Raw genomic sequence first — 12,291 nt, 5'->3', positions numbered from 1 at the left:
TTCAATAAATCATTTAGTTATCTGATAGTTGATAGTTAATCAGCCCTTTCAGTCCCATATGGTCAAGTGGACGTGGTGAATGTATGTTGATACTGATAATGACAATGACCAATAATGGCGTTCTATTAGGGAGTGGTGGATCAAAATGTTTCACAACATCCTTTTATCTACATATTGTGGCCATCTTGTATATCTTGAATAGGGCCTAATAAGTGTAGGCAAAAACACTACGGAGATGCTTCAATTTACAATATCTGATACTTTCCAATACATTCCATGCTACATATACATCCCAATTTTTTTCAACCACATCATTATCAGGAAGTCTACTATCAGTTCTCTTATATAAAATCAGTGATCTTCAGAGAAAATTTTCTGTAAAGAATTATCTTCAGCATGCTATCTTATAAAAGAGAGGGAGCTCCCTGAACTTCAGGAAACATTAGTTGATCGCTAAGTAAATTATGAGTTTATACGTTGACTGTACAGTTAATTTTTTACCGGTAAAGCTTATTTCATGGAAAAATTAACTTTGTATCTTTTTTCCATAGTTGCTTCAATTATTTTTGAAAAACGAATCAAATCACTATTTTCATTTTTTTTATCTTTAGTCCTGATAAATAATCCCAAACTTAAAATGTCTTGAAATTAAAGTCATTTGACTTTCAATAGTTTCAATATACCTCAGATATACCCGCTTACATACCAGCCTTAGATACCAATTTTGTGATCTTTGAATGTCCTCCTTTTACATCCCATGACTCTATGGGCTCTATCCTGGAACCGTTTTAGACTTTACTGCAGGCTAGCACAAGAGGGTTGCGGCGTTATCACATCGCTAAATCCATTGGTGATTGGCAGGATTTGAGTTCGGAACTTGGTCCTTGAGGATCGTAGACGTGCGCTCTGCCACGAGACCAGCATGCTCCATTTTCAGTAACCTGTAGTTTAAGCTAAACTATGGGGCTATACGTAAATTAAGGTCTCCATTGCTCCCGGCTCCCGGCGCAGCCATTAAGCAAGTCAGTTCAAATCTGAGACCAACTTTATCCACTACTATTCTAGCCCATTCCAATCTCTATGAGACGATTAGTCTCAACTGCTAAAGAAAGTTGATGTCATATTTGAAATACCTTGCCCTCATTCTGACAGGGAAGGTTCTACAGTCATCCGGGGGACAGAGACGCTAGGAGTTCACAGTTTCTACGGCTGAAGGGAGACATATGTGATCCAGCAGGCTGCCTCAGTGAACTTTGTATCCAGTTGGCCATCATCATGGTCGGCAAACAGTGCTTCAACAACTTCCTGGAACTTGCTTACCCGTTAGTAACAAGATAAACATAATAAAACTACAGTGACTAGCAAAAGTAAGGCATAACTTTGCAATTTGATTCAACAAGTACCTAACTAAAATTCACACAGGTAAACTAAAATTTGATGGACTTATTTAAATTTAAAAATCTTCATACGAGTTCAGAAAAATAATTAAGTCATAATTAATTAACATTTGAAAATTGCAGCCATGTTTACCTTGAACAATTATAAATTGATAAATCGATGATACTCACACAATTATTAGTTGCCTAGCTATCTTTGAAGAAAAATTATTATTACTTTGAAATTACGTAGAACCCCACATATACGACCATCACGAGACTGGGCTATGGTCCTGCTGACCCCTTGTAAAAGGTACACTAGGCGACAGGGAAACCAGGTTTTTATGTATGAAAAATCAGGGAAAATGTGTAATTTTTCCCAAGGAGCTCTGTGGCCAGTAGCCCTGTAAGAGACTAAGTCGGATATCCCAGGGGGTGGGTTATGCCAAAGGGATATCAGGGGTTCTACTCTAATTATGTGGCTACCTTTTTAGGACTAAGATGTAGTGATTTATGTATGATTAACCTGTTAAATCAGTTATGAAAATGTGAATTTTATAATAAGAACAACAAACTAGCAGGAGATGGAATTCATATTACTACCTACTCTAGTGATGTGTCAATACGAAAATTTATCGATTCTCGATATCGATACTGTATAATTTTAATTTTGTTCATTTTAGTGCTGTATTAGCGTTAGTTGCCACTTAGGACAAAGCTAATTAAGAGCTTTAGAATATGAAGTGACACTAGAGGAGTATGATAAGTAACATTATTTAATTGATACAAGAATAGGCAATAGTATTACAATCGTAAGACAAGATAGCCCTTTTTATACTATTAAATTACAATATGTGATGCTGATTTACATTAATAGTCTACATGAGGAATTAAAGAGAGAGAGATAATGTCAAAACTCACTTAGTACAGCCAGCATACCGATCGGTGGCGATACGGACTCGGAATGATAACACCGGAGGGAAGGGCCCTTTTTATATAATCCGCAGTAGCGTCAGTGGCCATCCCGTGATATGGGGCTCTATGAATAGATAGATTGGGAAGCCCGATGATTTGATGCAAAGTTAAAATGCTTCGATAGAATAAATATAGTAAGGTTGTTTCACCCTAATTCAGGATGGGGGAGAGCCCCAGTGAATGGCTTCGGGACTAGAATTACATAGGGGGATTTCTAGTGTTGTTACTAAAATAACGGTTTCTGGGATTTTAGTGACAACAATCGCCCCTCATTAATGAATTTGAATATGCAGTCTCTCTCTCTCGTGACATAGGATACATTTCAGTTTACAGGTAGTATTGCTTATGGTAATGGATACAATTTCTGCAATCCTTGACACAGAGAAAAATACATAGAATACAGAGGAGTTTCGCAATGAATATTACCTAATGAATTGGACAATGTTACTTTTCAAAATACATGATTTGGTAATTAATAGAGTACACACACATCAGTTACTAAATATAGTTAGCCTACTACGGGCATTTAAGCAGTTAGTTGCAAAACGAGGGTACCGACAACGGCCGGAATTTGTGGTCACCGGAGGAGGTTACACAGTACAGACCGTTTCACCGTGCTTGGCATGTAGGGGAGGCAGTGCGAGAGAGACAGAAAAATACAAAAACGTAAACATAAAGCAAACTAATTTGACAGCTGATGCTAGTTCACAACTTCAGTATTTGAATGTGACTGTACCGTACATCAAGGCGTAGTGGGGGAAAGCTCTCAGTGCGCATGCTCCAGCGAGGCGCCACACACCGTGACACTATCTGTACTAACTTATAATTTAGGGGTGACGCCCAATTCAAGGTTGACGGTTGTATTATGTCTATATCTAACATGTCACTAATGTGTAATTCCTGAACAACTCCCTTTAATGACTCAGGCAACCTGTAGGGTGCAGAACTACCGAAGTGCATCCCCCTTGGGAATTTTATTACAACGATCAGGGTTGTACACCCTAGTGGTGCGGCAGCATTGTAAAACAGTGATCTAAATTTCCACAGTACCAGAAATATATTATCCCTATCACCCTTCTGAAGGTGTGCTAATTTAAAAACCACTAATTGTTCAAAATCAGTCAATTTCGGAATTCCTCCTCCATAAAACATTTCCCCATACACGTTCTTCCTCCTACAACTCAGTGTGTATTCACCTCTCTACTAGATCGACTATATCACTTCCTTCACCACACAAACATAGATGGCCAACACACCTCTTTGTTAGACCGCTTTCAGTCCCTGACCTACTATTCCACCTATCCCAGGCTGTACTACTCATGGGTCCAGCACCAAAAACTTTCGCCATCCTCTGGCTAAAACACACCTCTTCCAGGCTGCATCACTCACAGGTTCACAAACCAGGCCACTACTCCACACCCGAGTGCATGGTTCCCTATCCAAACTCTGGATCTCACAACTTTTACTCATTGGGTTGGGACAGAAGGGCTTGGGGCCAGCGGGGCCAGCACACTCACTGCCGACCTTAACAACGGTACTGAGCAGGACCCCTGCCCGGGGTTTCACAGTTTTCAAATAATATAAGCTAAATACTGTAGTTTTAAACTTTGAAAAGTTATTGTAAATTTCTCATAATTATATAAAATATTATCTATCATTAATGACTGTCATACAAGCAGTATACAACAGCCTATACAGGGTTATTTTTAAAAACTTGCATCTTTATTTATGTAAAAACTGCAATAGATAGAAATATGCAGTTTGCGGGAATCACCTATTGACGTAGGGGGCCCAATTGTTTTGAATTCAATGTTACATTCACATTCCCCCCCTTTCCCCCCCTGCCCTCAACTTAATTTTTTTTAATAGCAAGGTACCCCTTGTGACAAATCAAATGAAAGAGCATGAAAAAAGAAAATGTTTGATGAAAAAAAATTGAAAATCGGTTCATAAATTTGCGAGATATTTCCCCCCCCCCTCACCGGAACTTAGTTTTTTTTTAATAGCAAGGTACCCCTTGTGACATATCAAACGAAAGAGCATGACAAAAGAAAATGTTTGGTGAAATTTATTTTTCATTTGATATGTCACAAGGGCGGGTACCTTGCTATTACAAAACAAGTTATGGGTAGGGGAAAAGGGGGGGGATTATCTCACAAATTCATGAGCCGATTTTAATTTTTTTTCACCAAACATTTTCTTTTTTCATGCTCTTTCATTTGATATGTCACAAGGGGTACCTTGCTATTAAAAAAAAATTAAGTTCCGGGGGGGGGGAGGGGGGGAATATCTCACACATTTATGAACCGATTTTCAATTTTTTTTCATCAAACATTTTCTTTTTTTATGCTCTTTTATTTGATATGTCACAAGGGCTACCTTGCTATTTAAAAAAATTAAGTTGGGGGCAGGGGGAAAGGGGGGGAATGTGAATGTAACGTTGAATTCAAAAACATTGATCCCCCTACGTCAATAGATGATTACCGCCAACTGCATATTTCTATCTATTGCGGTTTTTACATAAATAAAAATGCAAGTTTTTAAAAAAACACCCTGTATATTATTTGATACTACGATATTTGAAAGATAATTTTATAAAGCTGTTCTGGTCCTCACAACAGCTCTTAGTATAACGATTGTAATTTTTCAGTGCAATTTTGAACTGGTGGAGGTACAGGAAACAACGGAGTGACACGAAGGATACAACGAGACCCTACACTCGGTGGGAGGAGGATTACCAGCTTCAGGATCCAGGGCGGTTGGCATTGTTTGAGGAATATCTGGAAATGGGTAAGATAGCGTTCTGTCATCTACACTCTACAGTTACTTAGTCTAGAGACATAGGTAGATGGCGGTGGAAGAACCTGAAACTGTGGCCACAATGGTTAGAAAATAGAAAGGGAGGAAAAATCCAAGCTTCAATTGAATCTGGACTCCCTATCCTCTGACCACTACTGGACTCCTTTGTCAAACTAAAAAAGTTATACCATCAGTGGAAGTTAACCAAATCTGATGGATACATTTCAAAATCACATGTGTGGAATATCAGTAAACTATAGAGTTAGTAAGAGCAAATAAAAGAGTAGGCCTACATCAATCACATCTGTACATATCAATCACATTGTCGACTTGTTTGTTTACTATGGTCCAAGATGTCCTAGTGTTTTAATCATATGCAGGTGACTTTTGAAGTCCAACCAAACAGATCCAAAGTCTACTGTAATTGGTTTTGGTATTCTGGCAGCAGTTATTGGTATTGAAATGTACTATTCAATCATAACTGTTGACTAAGCAGTACTGCAAATATCTAATGTTATGATCTTAAATTTCAATATCAACCTTTGTAAGTTTACTCCCAAAACATAGCAACATTTACCATGTTACATCATTACTGGAAATGGTTACAGTGATCCAGTATGGATTTGTGACGTTATTTGTTGCTGCTTTCCCCCTGGCCCCACTGTTTGCCCTGCTGAACAACATTGGAGAGATAAGGTTGGATGCCTACAAGATGGTGACCCAAGCAAGACGGCCATTGGCAGAGAGAGTGGAGGACATTGGAGCCTGGTACGGCATCCTTCAAGGCATCACCTACTGCGCCGTCGTCTCCAATGTGAGTAGTAAACTAAACAAATGTGTAATGAATTATTAAAAAAATTGAAAGTGTTACAGAATGAGGCAGTAAAATGGTACGATTTTGAAGAATCACAAATAATTTGTTTAGAAAAAAGAATATTGTTTTAACATAAATCTTAAGTACATGAGTCAAAAATAATTTTTTATCAACCCATGTCAGTGAGGTTGTGGTTTTGCACACATTATTGAAGTCTGAAATGAAATCCACCCACGAAGTTTTTAGCATCTGCAAAACTTCTGGAGTTGTTTTGTAGTGCTTCTTGTGGTAGCAGTTAAAAGCTATACCCAAAGGGTAGCTTCCTTGACGACACAGGAGTCCATGGCAGTAAACTGACCTCACAACATAAAGCGCACTGAGCACAAACCACAATATCCAAATTTTTTTAATATACCTTGACACCAAACGCATGTTGTTCACTCGTCCAAAGCTCCATGGATACTGAAATTTCCCCTTATCTAGACGCTCAAAGTAATTTATTGAGTCTCGGTATTATTATGTGGTAAAACATTACAGTGTTTAAAAAATTAGAACTAAAGTAGTTCCCTCTCAATTACGGATTAAAACTGAACACAAGGTTAATCATTTTTCAGGCATTTGTCATCGCTTATACCAGTGATTACATTCCTCGGATGGTCTATGTATTTGTGTATTCGAAAACTCAAACTCTAGAAGGATATATCGACTCATCACTGTCTGGTAAGTTGTACAATAATTATCCAGAATATTAACTTGCAGTGGTTCAGTAAGTTAGTATTTGATTACTTGTTCTTGTTCATTGTCTAAGATCTCATTCACACAAAAAATTGAGGAAAGACTGGCAAAAAACCTGTCTCTACTATGAAATCTTCGAGCAAGATATTCCTGAACTAGGGTTTTTAGGGTAGTTCTTATTCCGAAGACATAGAGAGGTATAAGATGGGGTTGTAAATATGAAACGAATATTTACCGTATGTTTAGTTATATATTTATATGTGTTTTATAGTATTCAATACTTCGGACTTTGATGAGGACATGGGCATTGATAAGAACAACTACGATGATGATGAGCCTGAGATATGTCAATACCGAGGTTATCGCAACGGTCCAGAGCATGAGGATAAGTACGGCCTCTCTCCACAATATTGGCACGTGTTTGCTGCTAGGCTTGCATTTGTTGTGGTCTTTGAGGTTAGTCGACTCCTAAAACAGTCTCTAATTTAAGTTTCTTAGTTCTTCATTTAAATAAAAAAAAACAACAAAAATTTTAATAACTGTCTGAAAGAATGTGTAACACGTCTATGCGTATCGATACAGTAGACAATCTTAACCAAGTAAGTATCTTCATTGATACTTGAGTACAGTATACTTTACAAGAACACACTGCAGGACCAAGCATCAATATAAAACTGTGTTTTTCATTTGTGTCAATTTCTATTTGAAATGTTTACAAAGTTACCCATCAACCGACCTAGGATAAGGGAGGTGCAGTAGTAACAGTGAGTAACACCTTCCTAGGTGAAATTTAATTGCAATTCTTTCTTACGATACTTTACCTAAAATGGTTGTGTTATTAGATCCAAGATATAATAATGTAATTCTGTAGATTAATACAACTTTTAGAACATTTAATGTTATTTGCAGCACATTGTCTTTGCTCTAACTGGGATAATGGCTTACGTGATCCCAGACGTACCCAGAGAAGTGAAGACTCAAATTCAGAGAGAAAGGCTTCTCAAGAAGGAAGAAAAGTATGAAAAAGGAACTACACGAACTGACGAGTATGATGAACTACTAAGTGCGATCCGTAACACTCAAAACTCCAGTAGACTTAGTGAGGTGATCAGGAGAACTTCGTGGGACAGACGATTCACCAAACCAGAACATGACCTTAGGAACGTCATACGAAGATGATATTCTCAGTCACACTTAGTCTTTTCAAAGCGGACCTAAAAGTGTTTGCCAACAACATGTGAATCATTCAACTAAATGTGGTTGTGCATTTGGATGTATTGAATGTAGGTTTGAGACATTTGGTAAATATAATGTCAATTATCAAAAAGTGATAACACAATCAAAATGTTAATGTTCAAAGAAAGACACACATATCTTTAGGGACCACTTTTGTTAAATGTTATAAACAAATTAGAAAAGTAAATTACATTAGAATTTAGAAGAGTCTTGCATAGTTTCCATAAGATATGTTTTAAAGTGTTGAATTTTTAGAAACACAGTTTGCAATCATTTACCTGTGTTCTGTTACCACTGTATCCAAGGACAGAAGCACAAAATAACCCTTACTTAAATGTCAGTAGAATAGGAAGCGGTTTCATAATCTTTATGGATTAAGTAACTTCTACCCTCAGCTAAAGGTTATGTCTGATTGATGATTACATAAGAAGACCGTAAATACTGAAACCGATAATACTCAGGTATTAACACTTAAGTAACTCAGTTTAGGTATTCACTCATGTAACTTAACACTCAAAGTATGCATACCTTAGTTGTATATTATGTTGTATTACACAAAAGGCCGGGAAGTAGGCGTTCACGGTACGAGCATGAAAGTTCCCATGGGATGCTTGCTCTGCACAGGATTTTATGTGAGTACCATTTACTGTACACACCTTCCCGGGTGTGCCACACGTATTATACTTTTTACCACACTACCAGCAACACGTTTGCACATGAAATCTTTGCTAATTCAAAAATGTAGACTAACATAAATAACCTTGCTAATATTTCTCTTTTGCCACTTAAAAAACAAGTAATACTCTAAATCAAATCATGCCTCTTTTTTACTCTTTACCGAATTTTCCATATAGGGAATAAGCTATTACCGTAGGTCTCATGGTAAGACTTGGACCGATTTACTTTTTCATTTTGATGTCCCTAGAAACCAAATACACCATCCGTCGATTTCGATGAAATATGGTACAAACGTGTAAACCTACGTTTATACAAACAAGTTTGCGAACCAGCATGATCGGACCATAGGAATAGGGTTTTATACGGGGATTTATGGGATGAAAATTGGTTTTTCTAATTTTTGACCCTAAAAACATAAAATTTCCCAAATTTTCTCTTGACCATTTTGAAGAGCTTAAAAAAACAAATAATTTAGTACATTGAAGTGTTTTTGTATGGTTATTGGTTATGGAGAAATTTTTTAATAAAAAATTCCTATGTTATTCTTATGGAGAATAAGTAAACTGTTGTAGTTTGCTTGTTTATGAATATTTGGATCAAAGTTGGCAAATCTATTTATTTTATAACTAAGCTATTATTATTTTATTAAAAAACACTTTATTACCCTCCCTGTAGGCAGCAAACCTAGGTACTTGTTAAACCTAATGTTTTTTCCCCTCGGTGGGGTTGGGGTATTCACCTACCCCAAGCTACTCCGGCCTTATAGCCTATTGTAGCACCCCTAAGATCATTCTGACAGCCCTAGGCTTCTGATGTAGCCCAGGAGCTGAAAGACACCCAGTTTCCTCATCTCTGTAGGTTCCAAGTGCAGCCTTCCCACTCTTCCCAGAGACGTGAACTTTCTTTGGGCCAACGCTGGACAATCCAGCCATAAGTGTTCAGAGGTTTGGGGTGCCACAGTAGGGTTCTGGTCCTGTCAATTGTTCTTCCGCACCCTTCCTGACCAAAGCATCGGCTTTCTCATTCCCCTCATGCCCCCAGTGTCCAGGGACCCAAGCTAGTTTCACTTGGTTCCGCTTAGCTAGCTTTTTGAGGGTGTTTTTAAACCCCTTTACTGTTTGTGACTCTGTCACACAAGACACCATCGCTTTTAATTAGTGATGTGCGATACGTATCGTATCGTATCGGAATATCGCGATACGCGAGGGACGATACGATATTTCGATACGATATTTGAAAAACGATACGTATCGTATCGCCTAAAACGATATTTGTATTTATATCGGCACATAGAGCGATACGATTCATGTCAAAACGATATTTTTAAGCTTTTTTTGCGCAGGCCGAGCAAACTGCAAAATCTGTACTCTGTGGATGTGTAGTTTGAAATAGGAGTTTTTGACGTCTGTATTTTTGGTTTTTACTTAATAAAATGATAAAATGTACCAGTCCCATCCCAGTCCAGTCTATTTCCACTAGCGTCCTATCTAGCACTAGCAGTGCAGACTGCAGAGTGTGGGAACTGTCTGTGGCAATTACATTAATGTATCTGCAATCCTAAAATGCTATGGGAAGGATAGGGAAACAGGTCCAAGACGTAGGGAGTTGTGAAGGAAGTAGTAAAGGCGAGCAGTGTGGAGTGTGGGAATGGATTAATGTATCTGCAATACTTAAGACTGTTTGGCACTTTCTTGTTAAAGGGAACATTGCACATTCATTATTATCGATGATTTTTTTTCTCGATGTATCGATATTACGAATTTAAACATATCAGCTGACAACTACGATAAATATTTTTCAGTATCAACAAACAATAATGAAATGAAACTGTTCTAAAAAAAATAACCTAACATAACTAACCAAACTTGCTGTGTAACATTCCATGTTTAAATTGGCTTTTTCTGTTATCAAAAGGATTTTTAAATAGTAGGCTACTAGGCTTCAGCAAGTTTTGTTGGTTATGTTAGGTTAGCTGAGAACAGTTTCATTTCTTAATCCAAATAATAGACTACCTATTTTAGCCTAAACAAGATCATTTGTAAATATGTAATGGATCGGTAAACAAAAATATCGATACCGGTATATCGAAAAAAAATCATCGATAATAATGAATGTTCCCTTTAACAGGAAAGTACCGACTGTTTTCAGAGTAAACTAATGCTTTTCCCCGAGCAAAGCTCGATCCCCAGGTACTTATATAAATTAGCCGTTTCTAGGTTAGGTAGGGGAGGGGGAAAACGATACGATACGTATCGTTTTTCGATATTTTTGACGATACGATTCGCGTATCGCGATACAGACGCCCGATTCGATATTTTTTTCCGATACGTATCGTATCGCTGTATCGCGATACGCGTCCGTATCGTCCATCACTACTTTTAATGCAGCTTGGCTGTCTGAGAGGATCACTATTTTCCCCTTTCTCAGGTTCTTGCCTAGGATGGCATTTGCACAGCACTCAATCGCTAGGACCTCTGATTGAAATACTACTGTTACTGTGCTTCCCAGTGCTAAGGAAATGTTGGTTTTGTTGCCATACATCCCCAACCCCGATCTCTCATCCTTTTGACTTCCATCTGTGTAGTATACCAATCATGTTCTGTCCCTCTTAAGGTTGCACTGTTGCCAGTCATATCTTCCTCCTATCGTCACTTGGTAAGGAATCTTGAAGTTGAATTACTTTGTCATGAGGTCTGGCATATTTAGTTCCATGTTCACACTTGGGAAGTCCCTTAGAATGGACAGGTGACCAGCCTCTGATATTTCAACTCACCTCTGCTTCCCATTTTGAGCACAGCAGTGGCTGCACGTTTCTTGACTTCCAGCCCTAGTGGAAGCATGTTGAATATTGCCTCCATTGCAGCTGTGGGGCAGGATTTCATCCATTTCACCACTCTTTACACAGCCTTTGCAGCTGCTGCAGTTTCCTGCCAGCTAATAACATCAAACCTAATGTTATTTGAATATATTTAATTGAAAATCAAATCAGGCAAATGGAAATTCGCTTAATCTGCAGGTTCGCTGCTATGAGGGAATTTTTATTTAATTTTTTTCAACTTAACTACTAGGAGGAGGTAGCATAGTTGGGGTAGCTATGTTTAAAGATTATTGCATAACTGATCAGTAAATTTACTGTACTCCAGATGACTTAACGATCCCTGTCTGGTCTAAAAAGAGTACTAAACTCATCAGCTTATTGTGGAGTGTTGAAAAACACAAGTTTTTAGACAATAGTTATTTGTGTAACTAGTGTGCGAAGTAGCACTTTGCTGCACACGAGAGAAATTCTTACGCACAAGCCGCAGACGAGTGAGGAAAGTTTCTAGAGTTCAGCAAAGGCACTTTGCACTAGTGTTACATATTATATTTTTTCTACAGTTACTATAAAGCATAGAAATAATTAGTCTTTCAAACAGTAAACAACACGGTTTAGGTTAGGTTAAATCCAAGCGTTGAAAACGAAATGGGAGCACCAGCTGATCGTAGTCGTAGTATCTTGAAGTGTTGTCAACCTATTTCGAAACGTATACGGGATTACGTGTACAATAAAAGCACACTGTTTTGTGTTGTTTGGTTGGAATACTGGTGCGGCAATAAAAAAGTGTGCGGCAAAAGTAGGTAAATGCAGCAATTAGCAGCTTTCTGTACTATAATCAGTGCAAGGAAGCCCACTTTGTC

The 12,291-nt window shown here is 37.9% G+C and overlaps 1 protein-coding gene across 1 annotated transcript in view; it reads left to right on the top strand.

Annotated features, from left to right (window-relative positions):
• LOC129006006 (anoctamin-4-like) overlaps positions 1 to 8,074 on the top strand; it is a 69,677-nt gene extending 61,603 nt beyond the window's left edge. The window contains exons 18-23 of the mRNA XM_054435093.1: positions 1,153 to 1,322; positions 5,002 to 5,141; positions 5,759 to 5,964; positions 6,579 to 6,684; positions 6,971 to 7,155; positions 7,609 to 8,074. Of these exons, the coding sequence (XP_054291068.1) occupies positions 1,153 to 1,322; positions 5,002 to 5,141; positions 5,759 to 5,964; positions 6,579 to 6,684; positions 6,971 to 7,155; positions 7,609 to 7,878 (1,077 nt within the window). The 3' untranslated portion in view covers positions 7,879 to 8,074. The remainder of the gene's footprint in view (positions 1 to 1,152; positions 1,323 to 5,001; positions 5,142 to 5,758; positions 5,965 to 6,578; positions 6,685 to 6,970; positions 7,156 to 7,608) is intronic.
• The last annotated feature ends 4,217 nt before the right edge of the window (positions 8,075 to 12,291 follow it).

This window comes from Macrosteles quadrilineatus, unplaced genomic scaffold (genome assembly GCF_028750875.1).
Source record: "Macrosteles quadrilineatus isolate MER2022 unplaced genomic scaffold, UCM_ALF_1.0 Scaffold_54__1_contigs__length_841927, whole genome shotgun sequence".
Taxonomy (NCBI): Eukaryota; Metazoa; Arthropoda; class Insecta; order Hemiptera; family Cicadellidae; genus Macrosteles; species Macrosteles quadrilineatus.
Note: the sequence above shows the minus strand (reverse complement) of the source record. Positions and strands in the feature narration are given on the sequence as shown.